Consider the following 20,776-nt stretch of genomic DNA (forward strand, 5'->3'; position numbering starts at 1 on the left):
TGTCCAACAAAGGGTACTTAACATTCTATTTTCTTTAAACACACACACATTAACAACTCTTTTCTTGTCATAGGCGTAAATTTATAATAATATAAACATTAAAGTGAACGTAAATTAATTATTATAACATGACGAGAATACTAATGTATAACAAATCTACTTGTAATAAATATATAATCAGTTGGTATGCTTTTGTTTTATCCTTTTGGCTTTTGTATATATCGTTTATCAACTTGTTGAAATAAAATTTTATAAAAATTTATCTGTTGTTTAAAAGATAAAATATGAAGAAAGAACAAAGAATTTAATATATACAAAGAACCCTACGTCCGACAAATCTATTGAATTCTTAAACCAAACTTCAAATCCAATATGAATTCAATTACTTGACTAATTAGTTCATCTATCGTTAGGACCACGGTCCACATTATGTATAAGAATAATATATGTGGTTTGAGCTGGATCCCTTTCATTAATATGAAGAGCATATTCTCAAGTTGCAGATTTTAATTAGGAACATCACATCATTTTGATAGCAGGTTTTGTATTACCCAACTAAGAATATATATATATAAACGAATTTTTGTTTCTGCTTATCCCATTGCCGACAGCTCCTATCCACTAGATTGTGGATGTGACGTTTTTTTTTGGTTTTAGAATAGTCTAGTTGTGTGACTCAAACGTCGAGAAAAACATGGTAGGACCAATATCGGGGTCCAAGATTATATGGCTTTGATTGATGAATGGTGAGATCTAACTGAGAACGGTTGAAAATTTAACCGCTTGTTTGATTACCGTTCTCAATTCGATGAAGTGTTATAAGTCTGATTGATCAAAGACCCCTCGATTAACTGTATTTTGTTCCGGTTTGAAGTTTGAAATTATCTTACGGCTTTGACTAATCGTTTTGAATTTGATGATTGGTCACTGTTAAAAAACTGTAGACTTTTTTTACCACAACGTAAAGGGCTACGGGGCTACCAATCAAAGCCATTAAAATATACAGAAAAATTTTACAAATGACCCAATAATCGTTCTTTGTACAAAGACTACAAAGGCCGAAACATATTCATATTTTAGAAAATCGACTACAAGTATCCTGCATCCAATAACAGATAACACAGAGTATATCACCATGAACATGATGAAACCAATACAATAACTTAGAGAGCCTTCTTCTTCGTGTGCTTAACAGAGAAGAATGCATAGACAGGAATGTTGACAAGTCCAAGAAACACCAAAAGCCAAAAGAAGTAGTCAAGATGTCCTTTATCAAGGTCATCTGGAATCCAACCATCATTACCTCCAATTGTCGTGAAGTACGCGACAATGGTAACGATCACCGAGCTCAGGTAGCTTCCGACTGCTGTATTGAGAAGCGCCAAAGCGCTACACAGGCTTCTCATTGCATCAGGAGACTGCTCATAGAAAAACTCCACTCGACCGATGAAGAAGAAGACTTCAGCGATTCCCATTAGTATATACTGAGGGACCTGCCAAAATATGCTCATTGAAAGACTCTCTTGAGCGAGTTGCAACCGTACTGTCTCAACAATTGCTGCAGCTGCAATGCTTAGGACACAGAGAAACAAACCAACGCCCATTCGCTGCAGATCAGTTAACCCTTTTGGTGTGCCTGTGAACCGTCTCACAAAAGGAACAAAGAAACGGTCATAGATTGGGATGGATATGAGTACGATAAGTGTGTCGAAAACCCCGAAAGAAGCGGGAGGGATCTCGAAAGAGTGGACTATACGGTTCATGGACCGTCCTTGTTGCACAAACAGAGTTGAAATCTGTGAATATAGGACAGAGTAGACGATCCCCGAGGCCCATATTGGAAACATACGCATCAGTATCTTAACTTCTTCGACTTGAGTTACGGTACATAGCTTCCACGGGTTGGAGTTAGATTCATCTTCAGAGATAATGGCAGCTTTGTCAAGACACCTGCAGAGATAAAGAAAACAAAGTTTATGATCCAATGAACATTTTCCAAAATGATCGAAAGTGAAAAGGGAACAGATATTTTCTTGTAACCGTCAGTGTGCTGAATCTTCCTGCTTCCAGCAATTATGGAGTTCTTCTCTCCTGTTTCATAAAGAAACGAGGTATCTTCAGGGAGATTGAGACTCAGTTTACGGTAAGCAGCTACAAGAACTTGGCAAACTCTAGTAATCGGGCTACCTCCTGGTTTCTGGAACCTATAAAGCGGAGTTCCAATGAAGAAACTGGCGATAGAGGCTCCCATAAAAACGGTGGGGATCAAGAAACCGAGTCCCCACCCGGAGTTTTCTTGAACCCAAACAAGCAGAGTTGATGAGATGAATGAACCAATGTTGATTGAGAAGTAGAACCAGTTAAAGAAAGAAGCTTTTCTAACTCTTTCCCTTGGATCAGTATCATCAAACTGGTCAGCACCAAAAGATGATACACATGGTTTGATACCTCCAGTACCAAGTGCAATAAGGTAAAGCCCCAAAAAGAAAACTGCATATTGAGCCATTGTTGCTGGTGGGCATATACCAGCAACAACGCCAACGCATCCTGGCTTTAAACCAGGAACTGAAGCCGAGAGTGTCAACGAAACCATTCCCTAAATAATAACAAAAACCACAGATTAAACTACACAAAATCACCTAAACAAATGCAATTATCCAAAAGTGATTGATTTTAAGGCTTTTTGCTCTTACAATGAAATAAATAGCAGAGAAAGAAGCAATGGTCCAGTATCTTCCCCAGTAAGAATCAGCTATAACAGCTCCAATGAGAGGTGTGAAATAGCAAGTTCCTTGCCAAATCATGACATGCCTAGCTGCAGAGACATTGGACTCGTGTAATTCACTTGTGTAGTAAGTGATTAGATTCTTGGCGATTCCATAGTAAGCTAATCTCTCACAGCATTCGTTTCCTACATTGAGACAAGATTTGTTGGATCATTAAATGATCTATAAACACAAAGAAAAAAGTTGTTTTTTTTTTTTTTTTTTTTTTTGTGTTTTTGTGTTGTTTACCAAGAATAAAGGGACAAGCTTTCCAGTTTCCTGTTTTCTTCTTCGATGGTGGGTTTCCATAAATGTCTACTGAACCATCTTCAGCTGATTTAGACAATCCGGCTAAGACACTGTTCACTTCCTTCTGTGAAATATATTCAGGGATAGTTTTCAGAATCAGAGACTACAAAAGATTGGTTTTTTTTTTTTGTCGGTGTGTGGTTCTAGAGCAGATCAAGAGGACAACAATTCTTGAACACTGAAGAAAGTACTAAAAGTATAGGTATAACTAAAAAGTTTCAATTTTTTTGGGTCAAAGAATTACTGAATAGATTCATAGCAAATTTCAAGGAAGCAATAACGAAACCTGTATAAGAGATTCTTCGATATCGAGGATTATCCTTTCGTCTTCTTCAATCGAATTCATCTTTTTGTGAGTAGGACAAAGCTTTATCTTATCTTCTTTTTTAATAATAAGAAGCCATTACAAGAAATTTGGAACACTAATTTATAGCTTTAATGAGTTCCAGTTTCATCGGGTCTTGCCGTCTTGGTAATGGGTCCTACTGGTGACGCAATACATATATGTATTTTAGCACTAAGTTATTTAATTTTTTTTTTTTTTTTTTTTTTTTTATAAATTTGATGTTTATTTTCTTAATAATTTAGGAACTTCACACGTTATTGACCAAGACATTTTTTTTAGCAAGATTGAGAGTGGACGGATATGGTTGAATATATTTATAAAATTAAAATTAAAAATGAATTTTAAATATTTGAAAATTAGATACAATTTTGTATTATGAATTTTTTTTATTTTAATGAGTTTTATATTATTTCGGGTGAATATAATGAAGTTTTTATAATTTATCGTATAATTTTTCGAGATCTCGTTTAAAACGAAACGATAAGATTTAGATTATAAATATTTTAATTAAGTAAATCTACAATCTTAAGTCATCAAAATGGAAAAACTAACCTTTAAAAATGTTTTCAATAGTATAGAATTTTAACACAGATTTTTAAATTATTAGTTTAAGGATTTTATTATTTTAATATATCTATATATATATATATATAATTGAATAACAGAAATTTTTTACTTTAACACAAATTATTTGAATGTTTGACTGAATACTCTCTTGAATATCCAGATGAGATTTTAGATCAAAAATTTTGATTTTGATTTAATTTTAAATTATTTTCTTTATGATGAAAAATTCGGGATTTGTTAAGTCCAAATCATGTAGTTGTTACTTCGAAGGTAATCTTTATTTGTAAGACACTCCAAGTGTTTAATAACGATGTTAGAAAAAAAAAAAAAAAACTTAAGGAGACGAGAAAATTTCAAAGTTCTTGCAAAAAGAACAACCTCTTTAATATTATTTTGCCTATCTGTTTCTAAGTTTTACTCACGCCATCTGTCCTAGTTGCGTCTGCATCGAAATTGTCTCTCTTTTTATTGTTTCTGTAGTTTTAAAGACTTATGAGTTTTTGACAAAAAAAAAAAAAAAAAAAGACTTTTGAGTAATATCCAACAAATTACTAAAGAAAAATATTTGAAAAAGGTATAGACACAATTCGATCCAGATTTTTATGTTATTCGGATTCGAATCTAGTTTTTTAAACGGACTTGATATATATTTTGATCCAGATTTTCTTAATATCTTCTTTCTTTTCTGAATGGATTCCAAATTTCAGATTAAAATTTTTACACCATCAAATAAATAAATAAAAGGTATCTTGCATTTGCATGTATGTTTCAGCTATTTATGACCATTTAAGACACTTTCTTCTTTTAGATTTAAAACAAAAAAATGGAAAACTGCATACAAATCCAAATAATTTTTTATGTTTTTTATGCTAAAAATAGGAGAAACACATAGGTGTCTTCTATCCTTATGAAAACAATATATATATATATATATATATATATATATATGTGGCAAAAACTGATTGACAATTTATTGAATTTTCTACAAACAAAGCCACCACGATATTATAGGTTTCAATCCGTGGCTATGAAAATAACATAACAGTGACATGCTATGGCAATGATATAGTCATGTGGCCACACAGTTTGTCCTTATAGCGATGTATCGGTGTCTCTACGCGTTACCAATTCCTGGCCACTGTAAATCTTGATTGGTAGAGCATATATATATTAGTGAGTTTAATACTTCTTAGAAAAGGTTTTCCAAAGCACGAAAACTTAAAAGGTAATAAAAGAACATTATTATATCGTTGTTAAATCAATAATTACTTGTAGATGCTATTGGGAAAGTATATATTGATTGCAAATCTTCATCTATCCAAGTGGCCTAGCTTCCACTATTATACCCAAGAGCTTGATGAAGCAATCCTTATATTATTTGGATTTCGTTTTCACAGGGCGAGAGGAGTGATTGAGTGAATCAAGCTGCGTATATATATATAAAGCTATCCTTCTTCTCTTTGTATGAGTTTGCAGATTGGCTTCGGCCAAAAAGTCCAAGAATTAATAGGTGAAGATTTGCAATCTATACCAATGCATATGGGCTGTATGCATGCCTGTACGTGATATTAAATTAAATTAGAATTTTGACAGTTAGGTAAATTTTGTAGCTATAGTTTGGCATAATTAATCCATATGTTAGTTAGTTAATCAACACATATTAAAGTATTAAACGACAAAAAAACGTATTAAACGACTTTTGGTCTGTGGAATGTGTATGGCCCATGTGAACATAGGCACATGTATATGGCAATCTGCAAACAAAAAAAAATTAATGGAGGGAAAAGGAGTTACAATTTCGAGGGGACAATAGTTTGCAAAAATGTGATGAACATGTTATTCCGTCTCTTAATATTTCCATAATATTTGGTTGATGGTCTGACTGACTGGTATATATACTTAAACTTAAAAAAATATAGAATCTTACCATGTCATTTTACGATAGTGAATAATTACCAAAGCGTCTCAAACTCTCTTTAAGTACATTAAATTTACTTGTTCAATTCATAACGGGAATTCTTATGCTATTAATAGAATTGACTTTATCTTTTGTTTTATTACATAGATTACATTAACATCAATTGATAACTGTTTTGAAAGTAAAATTTACCAAAAAATACACACTCTTCACTAACCTTCTTATTTCAAGTTCCACATAGTTTTGTAATAACATCAGTTTTTCTATTACTATGATTAATCCAAAATAATAATTTTTTCTTACAAGATTAAAGAGAATTGAATATAGTTTTTTTTTTTTGGTACGGTACACAAATAATTTATAGTTAATTTGTGACTTTCTCTTTATCTTCTTGACTGTAATTTTTATTATCTTAAAAAAGTTGGCTATCCGAAACCCTGTTATTCTTATTATCTTAAATTCTTGCTAGTTACATGTTTCTTTTCCATTCTCTGTTTCAAGTTTCAACCTATAATGTTTCAAAAATGTCCTCTATAAGGAAGAAAAATGAATATAGTATGCATTATTATTATTCTTATGAAAATTAAGAAAAAGAAACACATGTAAGAGAAATATAAGTAAGTACGTATGGACTTTGTGATTAATACTAATAAAAGAAAGAAAGGTTCGATTTGGCATGGATATCCAGCAAAAAAAAAAAAAAAAAAAAGATACTGTAATTTCTGAACTTGTCAATCCAAAAGCTTGTAACAATCCATAAAATGCTATGGTCAGACAACTAAAAATGTTAAGAAAATAAATTGCCCATTTAACAGTTTTTTTTTCTTCCACATTTATAATTGCCGTAATATCTTCATTTAATGGCTTGACTGACTGATTTATCCGATTTGAGAACATTACGTAATTGAAACCATCAGATATTATAATGAACTGAATTTACCAATACGTCAGGTTAAACACTTTCAAGTAATTTAAATATCTAATTTAACCAAATCTCTTTCGCATTTATATCTTTCATTGTTTAAATTAAGAAAAAATACACACACGTACCTATTAAAAACTGTGAAGATGTGTTTAGGTGTGGTGACTACATATATAGGGTATGATGTTGGGAATACAAAACTCACCACAAACACACAAAAGTATCTTAGAAACAAATTATTAACCAAAAAATGAATCTCGTCACGAAGCTTCTTGTGATGGTTTTGCTCTTTGAAGTTGTTTGTGCAAACGTAGGCGCAAGGCCGCTGGAAGAAGTTTCCAAAGTAGTTACGGATAAAGTTACGTTTCCTCCGTTACCACCACTACCAATTCCACCACCAATACCGGGGTTACCGATACCGGCGATGAAATCACGAGATTCATCACGGGTTCTGCCAAAAATGTCTAATGGTGACACTGGAAGAGTTGAGAATGAGGAAGTTGGAGTATCCAAAGATGCTACAGCAGTTCCGGATGGTCCCACCGCCAGAGGTTACGGTTCCGGAAGTAGTAGTAGCGATGCGTCTGGCAGGACCCACCCTTGAGCATGAGATGATGATGTTCGTTGCTCAATACCTATATTAATACTCTACACAAACTCACAGTCTCTTTTGTGATCATAAATAAAACTAGAGACTGCCACCTTTAATTATCATGAAATGCTACTTTTTATGTGTAATTATCTCTTGCTAAATAAAATAAATCTAATAAATAAAACCTTTATATATGCGTATATGTGTGATCATGGTGACCGATCGATAACCAAATATACAAAACTTTAAATTGTGTCGATTATCTAATGTTCTAAGCCAAAACAATTAATAAATGAACAAGGACACGGGATACGAATATCACGGTGGGGCATTTGCGCGGACGAAAACAAATATCTATTTAACGGAGACTGTCTAGATTAAACTAAGATTAGGGGTGGTTAAGGAAGTGTATTGAAGAGTGTTTGTTAAAAGTAGTATAAATGTGTAGAAGTAAGTAAGTTGCCACAAATCCCGTTTGCACTTCGAGTTGTTAGCGATTAATCATGTTGTAATTCTCAAAGCGTATGATAAGGATCCGCATTACTGTTTCCAAATTAAATTTGACGAACATGAATAAAAGTAAAAAGTAAAAAATAAAAACAGACGTCCGATTTATAGTGGTTCTTTTTTTCTTTTTTTTTTTTTTTGGACAGACACTTAATTTCATTCAACAACAAAACATGTACAGAGGTAAAGATTTTTAAAATGGTAGAGATTTTTGAAATCTCAAACATTAAAGCATAACATAGTGAGGCATTCCCCAATGCCATATAAAGAAAAAGAAAAAAAAAAAAAAAGGCACGTCCGGTTTATAGTGGTTCATCCAATGCATCGGTTGTACATTTCATATTGATTCAAATAGTTTTGGATATTTCTTTTTTTTCTGACTACCAAAATTTTATAAATCATATGCGCATATCTGCCAAGTAATCTGCCAAAGTATCTTAAATCATCTATTAGAAAATTATACTATGCCGTTTATTCATGTAATGGTAATAATCATCATCACCCGAATACAAACTCATGAAAAGAAACGCTGTGGACAAATACAATATTACACAAGAGTATACTTGAGACTATTGAAAAAGAATAGATCATTCTACATTTTTATGATCTTAGATGTTATAATTATTTATTTAATTCTTTACAGAAAAAGCATGACTCTGCAGATTTTAACAAACAAACAAATAATATCGGATATCACAATCTATCCATAATACTAGTAATTAGCTGGTTAGAAAAAAGTGCGATTGATATTGGCAAAAGATGCTAAGATAGTATCACGTTGACATCTTGTTAGATGACTATTAGTTGTAATTTGACTAATGCATTTAAGCATGTATATATCTCTTGTAAGAAATGCTCACGTTCCTAATAATTAAATGCATGCGTATCGATTGTGTGCATATATATAGAAGCTATGATTTAGAAAGAACACAACACAAGTCATGCACCACAAACAACACACAATTTCATCAAACAAAAAAATACATAAAATGAATGCCACAAAGTTTTCTGTTCTTCTCGTGATTGGCGTTTTGTTTGCCATTGTCACCGCAAGGGAGGTTGAAGAAGTCTCCAAAGAGACCAAATTAGGCACTTCTGTTCCGAAAACTGCTACCAAAGGTATTGGAGCCGAGCTTTCTGTTGATACCCAAACTGATAGCGTCTCTTCGGGAAATAGCTTTTCTGGTGCTACTTACAGTCCCAAAAGTCCAAGCGCCTCTTCAGGCGGAAATGGCTTCACAAGTACCGGCGGAGCTGTGTCTGCTCGGGGTCGCAACGCAAACGCTGATTCTTCCAGTGGTTCTAGCGCTCAAGGCAATTCTGCAGCTGCAGCAAATAAAAATGGTGCTGCTGCTCGTGGAGACGGTTCCGCAGGTTCCGCTTCCACTGCGAGTGGACGCACCACTGACAAGAAGAAGAAGAAGAAGAAGTGCCCCAAAGGAAAAAAACGATGTTGATCGTGAGGTGATCTCATCATGCTTATTGCTCAAACCTATCTTATATATATATATATATATATATATATATATATATATATATATATACTAAAAACTCACAATCTCTTTTGTATTCATAAATAAAACCAGAGATTGTCACCTTTAATTATTATGAGTTTATAATACGCTACTCGTTCTGTGTAATGGCTTTCTTTACATAAATAAAAATTAAACAAATGCAATAATTACGACCTCATATTAATCTTCTTTTAAATTTTATATATACACATATATAGTGCCATGCCAGCCCATTTAATTATAGGCCTAAGACCATATTTTAACTGCCTCCATTTTAATTTATAACTAGATATGGACCTCCACGTACATGCGGGGATAAATTATCAGAATTATGTTTGTGAAATTTACATATTTTTGACAAAGAAGTGTTTGGTTGTTGTAGTATTTTGTAGTGTATATCAGTAGTCTTCGTATAATAAGTGCCACATTTTTTCCACGTATTAGAAATCCATGAATTATCTACCCATATAAAAACCGTCAAAACATTTAAGCTTCCCAAACCGGATAACCTAAATTCTCTAGCTAGAAAAATCCATCTCGATAGACATGTCCTATAAACTATAGCTTCAATCTATTAGTAATTAACTATACCTTTACAGTTACTACCACTAAACAAATATGTGTTGGATCCGATTCAGCCCGATTATCAAATCACTTTGCCATGCCCAATAAGTTTAACTCACCGAAAGAACTCTAACAACAAAAATTCACTTTTTGTGATTGGCCGACTAAAACAGTAACAAAAAAAGAAAAAATAAGTGTTTACAAAGGCAATTTCTTTAAACTTCCTCGACCACATCACCACATCATCAAATCCAATAGAAACATCAAACAATATCCAAATTCATCAAGAATCTACCAAACTTGGTACACCGTCCCCGTCTGGGAAACGTTGTGGGGATATAAACGGCTAGGAAACGCTATCAAAACGTTTTTCAGACGTTTCGAACTACGGGGATGGCTGGTCATTGGGACGGGATAATTGTGATTTGAGGACGTTTCCGAGACAGTTCTTGCAAAAACTTAGTGTATATGATATCTAAAAAAGTTACAAACTTCTTCTCTGAGTTTGTAGCAAGTTATGTTCTATAACTAACCTAACTAACCTAAATGGTTTTGTCAAAAAAACATTAATCTTCTGTGGAGGCTGAACAAAAACCCTAATCTAAATGTAGAAGATGATGTTGTGTCTTGTTAATTGTTTTTTTTTTTAGTTTTTAAGTCCTAAATGGGGTTTCTAATGTTAAAAGTATTATTTTGACTAACAAAAACACTTGATAAATAAAGTAAAAAAGCAAACTTTTAGCTTATAGTTATCACTAAGCTATGTTATGTGTTTAAATTTAAAATTTGTAGTGACTTCATTATCTTTGGCATTTTGAAATTAAGCTATATATATGTTTATATTTATATATGTGAACTTATAGGTATATGCTTGTTGAAGTACCCATGTCGTCTTCGTATCTATAAATTTTTATTTTGTTGTTTCCCGTCCCCATACTTGTACTCGTTTCTAGTCCCTGTACCGGTTTAAGTGCTACTTAGGAGTACAACACTATGTGTTATTCTATTTCAAGGTAAACAATTTACATTTATATACTTTTTATTTGATCAGGTTTCGGGATTTCTATCAGGTGTATTAGTGTATATTCTTGCTTTATAAATAGATTTTCAGGTCTGCTTTGACTATATTTTCAGGTTCTTGCAAATAATCAATGGATCCAAATTCAGATCGATAGCTCACAATCCACCGCCCAAAGCAAGGCCCGCCATCATTGATCAGGTTCTTACAATTTTCATATTTTCTGGTTGATGTAAATTAGATTAACGAAGTAGGTTATAAATATATTTGGATCCAAGTGGGGTTTTAATTGTTTAGTAATCTGTAAATTATTCTCAAAATTATAAGTATGATCACCATAGAAATCTAATTCGTGACTTCGACATCTTGATTATATTGCTTTGGCATACAATCATTATCACCATCAGTTCTTCTTTTCTACGATAATTGAATCAACGACATCCAAGAATCATATGCATAATAGTTCATGCTTACACATTTAGATTCCCATGTTGTAGGTCTTAATTAAATGATTTAGTTTTTAACTTCTTAGTTAAATGTTAGCATTTTGACCAAAAAAAAAAATGATTTACATGATTCTGATAATGTTTATTAGTCAATCCAGATAAATGTTAAATGTTAAATGTTAGCATTAGTCAATCCAGATAATGTTTATTGCATATCTGATTCTAGGTTCTATGCATAATATAAATGTGATGCTAGGGTATAATAGATGATTTACATGACCTGTTGTTCAAAGAAAAAAAATGGTTTACTTGACCTTTCTAATTAAAAAGTAAAACCAAAAGAAATTTAATTTCCTTCAGTTTTGAAACCAGTGGGTATAACTTAAAAGATCAAAGAATAAATATTCACTACCACATGTTTATTATCTTTTTCACATATTAACAATGAATTCAACAATGCGAAGATTTAATGGTGAAAATCACAATATAAACAAAGTACGTAAGAGAAGCATATATATGCACGCTCATGCCATCTTATACGAAGAGGTTAGTATTATTTATCCTCGTAACTTCTCATTGGCTTCATAAGCGGAATAGATTTGACATATCAGTGTCTCAATACTCAAAATCCCAGAAACTACTTAATCAAAAATCTCCATAGAATAATCTAGAAAATGATGCTCATAAAGGCTTGGTACACTTTCAGAATTAATTGTCTTATTATGGAGATTTTCCTTCTTAAATCTGTGGTCTACCTGTTTCAGAAACATCTCAAAAAACAATTTAACTTCATTAGTGTATCAAACTTTGGCAAAGCAAATGATATACAATGGCTACTGATGAAACACTGCTAAGAAAAAAAAATCTCTCTTTACCGAATCTTGGCATTGGCAACATTATAGTTATCATGTCCACTATAGAAGTTATCCTTTTTAACAAAGAGAATTGATTTTTAACCCAAGAATTGATTGAAAAATCCTGCCAACTATGATCTTGATAGAATCTGCCAAATCGAGAAGTTGTGAAAACCCGGAAAACAAAAAACATTTACAATACAAAATATTTCATCTATTATGTCATTATTATGTTGTCTTCAACAAAAAGGTTCATTCATATAACAGTAGTTTTCTTATACATAAATGATGTATTCTGTGTCTGCAGTATAATATAAAACCATGAAGTAATAGAAAAGTGAAAGAAATAACCAAATGTTTAGAACCACTCTTTGAACACAACATCTATTTGTTAGAGAAGCAACCTGCCAACATTTATGCTATCAACCTATACTCAATGAAAGTTGAGGCCACCATTAGAATATCTTCTGAAAATTAGCATCTATTATACTCTCTAATATAAAAGTTAAACTTCTGACCTTGAATTAGGAGACAACTACGTAGGCTTCTACAAAAATGTTATCTTTAAGTCCTGCATAAACACATCGTAGTTATTAGCTTATTAAAATAGAATTTAACGAATAATTAGAAAAAAGATTAAACAGAACATCTAAACAGATGACAATCTGTAAAAAATAATAATAAAGAACATCTTCTTTTACAATTTATCGTTGAAATATTGTAGTAAATTAAAGTTTTTTTCTAATTTGTTTGAGAGTATTTCGGTTTTGAAGTAAAAGAAATTTGAGAGCTTCTGTTGAATTGGAGATGATAAGGATTACTTACAGCACTATTTATACAAAAAAAAAACAAAAGTAGCCGGATTCATATATACTTTTTTAGGTTTGAAAAGTATAAATCTCCAAGCTATCTTGGTAGGTACGTTAAATGTAATTTCAATATTGGAATATTCTTCTAAGATTCTGAGTATTGTTAGATAAAGAAATATGAAAGTTTATTTGGATAGATTTTTCTAATAATTCGGTAATTAGACACTGATATGGAAACAAATGAATTTCGCATCTCATTAATGTTGCAATTTGACTAAATTATAGGTGTGATGAAGGATCGTGTTTAAAATATTAAAAACATTGAATTTGTTAGGGATTTAAATATTAGAGATCTTGGTTGTTATCAATGTTAGTTGCTATGATTTTTGGAAATTCGAAAGATTTAGTTATATCAATTAGAAAAGGTTACTAAAATTAGGTAAAATATATTACTCGCAAATCTTTTTTTGGAAACATATTCGTGATAATATCTGTAATTTAATAATAATTAAAAGGTTTTAATTGATCACCGGTAATAGTAATACAATATCGTAATTAATGTAGATTGTGTATTTGTTGGTGCGGTTTTTCAGGATCTCTTTATTTTATACTGTATTGATTAATCTTTAAAAAAAAAAAAAAAAATCTGCAGGCGATTGGTCTGATTGGCTACATCAGTAAATGATTGGCGAGACACTCAACTAAACTGGATCCGAATATAAGTATCTCGGGTCGTCCAAGATCCACGTGTCTGGGCTATAAAAATTTACCTAATTGTCCTTGGCGTTTTTCTTATTTGTTCTCTAATTTTTTTGAACAAAAGGACATTGTATGGTATATTCTTTTTTTTATCTTTTTTTTATTTTTAAGTGTGCTTCCCAATTAATAGTATAGATTATAAGTGATAAAATTAATTTACAAATCATAATATAAATTAAATATTGGAATCATAATATAAATTAGATATTGGAATCTTGTTGAAAATATTGATATTTATCAGTTGATAGAAATTAAGCGTACGTCGATGAGTTTACCTGATAAAGCTCAATCTTTATGTTACATAACATAAAAGACATTAGTAGTTGATTTTCGATGGCTCAATCAACTATGATAAAGTAGTTGATTTTCGATGGCCGTACATTATTTGACTGATACAAGATACCGTGAACCCCCATTATCACACAATATACCATCATGTTTATGTTTTACATTGGTACTTTTCTATATATATACTAAGTTGACTTCTTGGTAAGACTATCAGTTATGGGTAAAAGAACTAGCTAATGGCCTCTTTTTTTTTCTTTTCAACTACTTATAAAATTATAACGCTTTTAAGTATGTATTTCTCTTGCAAGATATACAGGCGTGCGGCGTGCCCTAACAAATACAAACGTACGTATGTAATACCTGAACTCGATACCCAAAACTAGTTAACGGGTTGATTCCCTCGCCCGGCCAAAAACGCTCTTTAAATGCAAAACCACCAGCTAACAATGTAAAACGAACTCTTAACTTAACGAACCTGCAAAAGAGAGAGGAATGAGCAATTGATAATTATCCAGTGAGAGAAAGCATCAGGGCTCCCGAAGTCTCCACACCCAAACACGCTTAGACAATCACAAAGTCTAAACCTAAAACAAGCAGCAATCATTGTGTCCTAAAACCTGTGACACACAAACATATGCACACATCACACAAATGAGACTATGTCCCATGATACCACGTGTCAAAACATGCCAACCCGTACATTACCGGATTCCTCATGCTTTCGCACACGTTGTGCATTACCGGATTCCTCATGCTTTCGCACTTCTTCCTGCACATTTTTACTTGCGTATCCGGATTCCTCGTGCTTCTCGCACTTCCTCCACGTATAACAACGCGTTGGCTTGTCAGCCAATCCTGATCTACCCGCATTCCGCGCCCGTAGACCACCACACAACTACAAGGATCTCTCCTTGCATGACTCTCTGCGGCTCACCGCATCTACGTGCCCTTGGCACCTATCTCCTCACACACAAACACTTATTTTACCACAACAACATGCATTCACACAACCACATCAATATCAATCAACAAAAATTCATTTTCTAATCTCATATTTATACTAGTTCTTATATAATATAATAAATATATATTTATATACATATAAATAAGATATACACTCATTCAAATATACGTTACTTATATACTATATAACATATAGGTATACTCAACTTAACCTTAAACTAAGTAACTATCCAAACACATTTGAATATGTAGAAGACACTAACTAGTCCTCACCTTAGCCATACGAATCGCATCTTCGGCTTAGCACTTGCAACAATAAATTCCGCTTTAACAACAACCTCGGTATGCAACGGTTTAGCATTACCGGTCAAATATTATGTCCCAATAATATACAAAAATCAATATCCATGATTTAACCCATTAAACCAACCCAAACCAATGTCTCCAAATAAATTAACAAGATTTAGCTTAATAATTAAATCAAACCAAAATCTAATAATTTAGTAAACCCACGTTCAGCTTTGCGAGCACATAATTGATTTTGGTTCAATCAACACTTCCAAATCAAACCAAATTATACCACGAATCACCACCACTTCACGTGACCACAAGTCAACAACAATTAAGCTTTACGGTTCCGTACTTGATACACAACTATGGTTTAGTTCGGTTTAGGCTTTGGTTCAATAATCAACAAAACAACACAACACAAACACGCACGAGACTAAGCTTCGCCGTTTACCTTTCTCGACAATTACTCTCGACAGATCTGATCGGCGGCTTGACTTCGACACAACCATTCGAGCTTACATCGGTTAGGTCCTCATGGCTCAACCATGAAACAACAACAACAACAAATCATAAGTCAAAGCTAGAAACCTTCTGCGCAAGTTACAAAACAATCTAGGGTTCCCTTACTCATACGGCCTCGACGATGACTACGGATGCTCCGGTGACAGCGGCTGACATCTCCGGTGAAACACGGTGCTTGAGTGACCAATGGTACGTGGTGATCGACAGTGACAAGCGAGAACGATGAGTCCGTACGCTTCTCCTCCACGAGACTCACTACACAACAGCGAGGACCACGGCTTGATACCTTAGCAACGGCGACTGCAACACAATCTTATCAACTTAGGTTTAGGTTTGCGTTTCCTCTCCGTCGCAAATGAAGAAGGAGATACATCCATGTATTATACGCACATACTTCGACACACATAAACCCTTGTCGTTTTGTATTTTGCTCACTTGGTTCTTAATGGGCTTGAAATGAAACAAACCGGCCCAATTCCCAATTAAAAAATTCGGGATGTTACAACGTACCTATGGTATTTCGAGACACTAGGTTTCTATCTTGAATCTTTATAACAATATGTTTTTGTGTATGATGTTTGGATAAGAATGGCGGATCTAGCCATTTATTTATAACAATATGTTTGTTTATGTTTGTGTCAATGTTTGTGTCAATGTTAGCTTAACCAAACTCAAAGGAAAAGAAAAAAGATACGGAAGTGGTCATGGATCGAGCTAGCTGTGGATATATATGTCTATGCTGTAGCTAGGAACATAATAAATTAGATACTATTTCTTTTTGCAATATTATACAAAAGAGTATTAATTACTCTATAGATAAGAAACTAATAATTTTTTTAAAAAAGACTAAAAAAAAATTATAGCATTGATTAGATATCGCATTTATAAGCTGGTTAGATAAAATCGAGATTGATTTTGACAAGAGGTGTTAAGATAGTATCATACTACCATGTTGACATCTTAGTATGACTATTAGTTGTAATTTTACTAATCCATTTAAGCATGTATATTTCTTGTAAGAAATTCTCACGTATCCAAATAAATACAAATGTATCGAGTGTGTGTGTATATATATATATATATAGGCTATATATGATTTGGGAAGAAGAACACAAACACACAGTTTAATACAAAACCTATAATAAATTTAAAAGATGAATGCCACAAAGTTTTCTGTGCTTCTCGTGATTGGCGTTCTGTTTGCCATTGTCACCGCAAGGCCGGTCGAAAAAGTCTCCAAAGAGACCAAATTAGGGACATCTATGTCAAAAACTGCTAGCAAAGGCATTGGAGCTGAGCTTTCTGTTGTGGCCGGAACTAGAAGCGACAGTAGTGGCTTTAGCTATGCTAGTGCTACTAGGAGTCCCAAAGGTCCACGCGCCGATTCATACGGAAGTGGCTACACAGGTACCAGCGGAGCTGTCTCTGCTCAGGGTCGCAACGCAGACGCTGCTTCTTCCAGTGGTTCTAGCGCTCAAGGCAATGCTGCAGCTGCAGCAAATCGCAATGGTGCTGCTGCCCGTGGAGACGGTTCCGCAGGTTCGGCTTCCACTGCGAGGGGCCGCACCACCGACAAGAAGAAGAAGAAGAAGAAGAAGAAGAAGAAGGACGGCAAAGATAAAAAGAACTGAGCTTGAGGTGATCTCATCATGCTTATTGCTCAAACCTCTCTTTATATATATTCTACAAACTCACAATCTCTTTTGTATTCATAAATAAAACCAGAGATTGTCACCTTTAATTATTATCAAATTAATGCTACTCTTCTGTGTAATGCCTATTTTATAAATAAGAAAAATGCAATAACTACGACCATATATTAATCTTCTTAGATGTAAGTAAATATGCATGGTGCCGGTGCCAACACATTCGGATGCCTAAGACCATTTTCTAAAAATTGCGTGGATAATTTTATTTACAAACCATATTGTTAAGATAATCTGAATCAGTTAATATCTTTACCATTGAATGTGAGGATGTGTTTATAATCAAATGGTTTAAATTACGAAGTTATACTAGTTTGGTAGAAAATAAAAATATCGAACACTTAATTTTGCTGAAACCAAATTTTTATATACCAAACACATCATTTAATTTTTTTTTAGAATACAACAAATCTGTGTGAAACAAAATCAAGTTATTAAATTCCTAATGAAAGAGTACAAAAATTAAATTATTTAGGAATTCATTTAAAAAATGTTCAAAAGATTATTGTAATCATTATCTACATTTTAAAAACACTATATATTTTAAGATTTTAAATCCATGAACACAAGGTAACAACATCACATGAATTCTCCACAATAAACGCTTAACCAATTCAACCAAAAATGTTGCCTATAAGGCCATTGCCTAGCTCTTTGGCCTTTGCCAGTAAGTGTTTTATCTTCTTGTCACTTGTATAGCCTATTATTCTGCTACAATGATGTGTCATCTTTTGTTTCAGACAATGATCATCCTAAAGAAAGGCCACTTAGCCAAGTTACACTTAGTGTTAATTGAACGTACCACTACCATTAATTCTCACGTCTATGACATAAAGCACAGGGGCCATGACTCATGAGTACATGTAGAGATCGATCTTAAGTGATTAATTAGCCACATACCAGACGTTATTCAAAATCTTGTCCACCATGAGTATGGTTTGAAGTTATTTTGATTCTATTAGTCACCTCCAAACGAGATCTGAGCCAATTAGCACTGTCTTTAAACTCCTAGTTTGGTCTTTGCGTCATATATACGATAAGCTCGTCCTGTAACAAATGCCTCAAAATCATTTATGTGTTCCATCTGACATGTTAAGAACATCATATGTCTCAAGTCTCTAGCTATGTGACAACATCTGCTTCACCTTACCTAGCACTTCAATTTTGCAGAACCACCAAGTTCCTTTGGTTCTAGTCGCGTATATCGATCATTTGAATTAATCTCCTGTTTCACTGATCTCATTTTTTTTTCTTTCATGAATCAAATTCTTGCCTCGTCAGAGATCCTTATGAAAGATCCATTTCAATTTAACTTACTTCTCCAGTCAAATCTTTCATGCTCAATGAATCACTACCGTGCTAGCTAAACTTTTTTTTGGTCAAATTAGGATGGAAGTAAGCTCAGTCGTAGAATTACTTAAATTAATGATCAGTAACTAATTTATATTTGTATCTCTTGATATTCATTCTAGATCAGTACTGAAACAATCTTGGGCCTCTTAGTGTGTTGGCATGCATGGCACTATGCATGTGTATATAAAAATTGTTAAAGAAGATTGATAATAATTATTGCATCTGTTTTATTTATAAGATAGACATTACACAGAAAGAGATGGCATTCGATAATAATTAAAGGTGACAATCTCTGGTTTTATTTATGAATACAAAAGAGATTGTGAGTTTTTAGTATATATATATATATAAGATAGGTTTGAGCAATAAGCATGATGAGATCACCTCACGATCAACATCGTTTTTTTCCTTTGGGGCACTTCTTCTTCTTCTTCTTGTCAGTGGTGCGTCCACTCGCAGTGGAAGCGGAAGCTGCAGAACCGTCTCCACGGGCAGCAGCACCATTTCGATTTGCTGCAGCTGCAGCATTGCCTTGAGCGTTAGAACCACTGGAAGAAGAAGCGGCTGCGTTGCGACCCTGAGCAGAGACAGCTCCGTTGGTAGTTGTGAAGCCAGTTCCACTCGAAAAGGCGCTTGGACCTTTGGGACTCTTAGTAACACTGGCAAAGCCACTTCCCGTAGAGGTGCTACCAGTTCGGACATCAACAGAAAGCTCAGCTCCAATACCTTTGGTAGCAGTTTTTGGAGCAGAAGTGCCTAATTTGTTCTCTTTGGAGACTTCTTCAACCTGCCTTGCCGTGACAATGGCAAACAAAATGCCAATCACGAGAAGCACAGAAAACTTTGTGGCATTCATTTTATGTATTTTTGTTTGATGAAATTGTGTGTTGTGTTCTTCTAAGCAAATCATAGCCTCTATATATACATACACTCGATACGCATGCATTGATTAGGATACGTGAAAATTTCTTACAAGAAATATAGACATGCTTAAATGCACAAGTCAAATAACAACTACCGGTCATACCAAGATGTCAGCATGATACTACAATATCTCAACACCTCTTGCCAAAATCAATCGCAGTTTTTTCTAACCAAGTATTATGGATAGATCGCGATATCCAATACAATTTTTTTTGTTTTTTTGCTATAATCTTCAGAGTCACATATATCCAATATATCTATATATTTATGAAAAGAGAATATATCTGAAAAAGGTAAAAATAAAAAAAACATACGTTACATATAAAATCAAAATTAAAATAGTTTTTTTCTTGTTCTTTCAAATTTCAATAGTCTTAATAATACATTACAATAGTTTCAAGAGAATATACATTATACTCTCGTATAATTTCTTCTTTGCTCACAGCATTTACTCTACCGATTTTGAATTTGGGTGATAAATACAATCCATTACGATAATGAAAATTTTCTTATGAACTAAATGAATAAATGGAATTGTAAAATTGACTTTGGGAAGGTTTGCCAATGTTAGCTATGGTTGAATAAAACATATAAACACGTGCTATGCACCGACGAATCTTATGTTGAATAATTTTTTTTGTCTTATTATAGATAATAAAGTATTTTACTAGTAGTTTATAAGAAATGTCAATATATTAAAAAATTTGTAGCGGTTTTGTTTGTTTTTATCATATGTTTTTAAACATAATTCGAAATTCAACGTTCGGTAAGAACCAAGAAAACCGAACCGAAAGAACCGATTTATTTGGTTTTCGGCACCGAATCTGAGAGACAGCGTG

General features: G+C 33.3%; 3 protein-coding genes, 1 long non-coding RNA gene and 1 pseudogene across 8 annotated transcripts; 2 read left to right on the forward strand and 3 right to left on the reverse strand.

Moving 5' to 3' along the window:
• Positions 1-978: 978 nt before the first annotated feature.
• LOC104714553 (protein NRT1/ PTR FAMILY 8.5) lies at positions 979-3,507 on the reverse strand. 4 transcript variants are annotated; one of them, XM_087493222.1, is made up of 6 exons: positions 3,361-3,507; positions 3,015-3,138; positions 2,694-2,911; positions 2,188-2,596; positions 2,041-2,091; positions 979-1,950 (listed from the first exon to the last, which is right to left on the reverse strand). In XM_087493222.1, exons 1-6 carry the CDS (start codon positions 3,418-3,420, stop codon positions 1,880-1,882), a joined length of 933 nt encoding a protein of 310 aa, XP_087349348.1. In that variant the 5' UTR covers positions 3,421-3,507; the 3' UTR covers positions 979-1,879. The 4 variants fall into 4 exon arrangements, with proteins under 4 accessions (XP_087349348.1, XP_087349347.1, XP_087349346.1 ...); XM_087493221.1 differs by having other exon boundaries at positions 979-2,091; XM_087493220.1 differs by having other exon boundaries at positions 2,041-2,596.
• Positions 3,508-7,010: 3,503 nt separating this feature from the next.
• Positions 7,011-7,616, forward strand: LOC104752871 (uncharacterized). Its single transcript, XM_010475129.3, has one exon. It carries the CDS (start codon positions 7,078-7,080, stop codon positions 7,429-7,431), a length of 354 nt encoding a protein of 117 aa, XP_010473431.1. The 5' UTR covers positions 7,011-7,077; the 3' UTR covers positions 7,432-7,616.
• Positions 7,617-14,160: 6,544 nt separating this feature from the next.
• Positions 14,161-16,305, reverse strand: LOC147926105 (uncharacterized). Its single transcript, XR_015583535.1, has 3 exons — positions 16,060-16,305; positions 15,884-15,970; positions 14,161-14,653 (listed from the first exon to the last, which is right to left on the reverse strand). It is a non-coding gene; the product is annotated as an uncharacterized LOC147926105 (long non-coding RNA).
• A 683-nt stretch (positions 16,306-16,988) lies between these two features.
• LOC104752873 (UPF0540 protein At1g62220) lies at positions 16,989-17,769 on the forward strand. The gene has a single exon (XM_010475131.3). It carries the CDS (start codon positions 17,109-17,111, stop codon positions 17,583-17,585), a length of 477 nt encoding a protein of 158 aa, XP_010473433.2. The 5' UTR covers positions 16,989-17,108; the 3' UTR covers positions 17,586-17,769.
• Positions 17,770-19,216: 1,447 nt separating this feature from the next.
• LOC104752874 (UPF0540 protein At1g62060 pseudogene) lies at positions 19,217-19,955 on the reverse strand (annotated as a pseudogene). The gene has a single exon (XR_015585257.1). The product of XR_015585257.1 is annotated as a UPF0540 protein At1g62060 pseudogene (transcript).
• Positions 19,956-20,776: the final 821 nt, after the last annotated feature.

This window comes from Camelina sativa, chromosome 16, assembly GCF_030686135.1.
Source record: "Camelina sativa cultivar CO46 ecotype springtype chromosome 16, ASM3068613v1".
Classification (NCBI taxonomy): Eukaryota; Viridiplantae; Streptophyta; class Magnoliopsida; order Brassicales; family Brassicaceae; genus Camelina; species Camelina sativa.

Coding starts and splice junctions, on each gene's coding strand:
- LOC104752873 (XM_010475131.3), top strand. CDS start 17,109: ATGAATGCCACAAAGTTTTCTGTGCTTCTCGTGATTGGCGTTCTGTTT.
- LOC104714553 (XM_087493223.1), bottom strand. CDS start 3,420: ATGAATTCGATTGAAGAAGACGAAAGGATAATCCTCGATATCGAAGAA. Junction 3,139..3,360: donor TCGAAGAATCTCTTATACAG/GTTTCGTTATTG, acceptor TATATTTCACAG/AAGGAAGTGAACAGTGTCTT. Junction 2,597..2,693: donor TCTCTGCTATTTATTTCATT/GTAAGAGCAAAA, acceptor GTTATTATTTAG/GGAATGGTTTCGTTGACACT.
- LOC104752871 (XM_010475129.3), top strand. CDS start 7,078: ATGAATCTCGTCACGAAGCTTCTTGTGATGGTTTTGCTCTTTGAAGTT.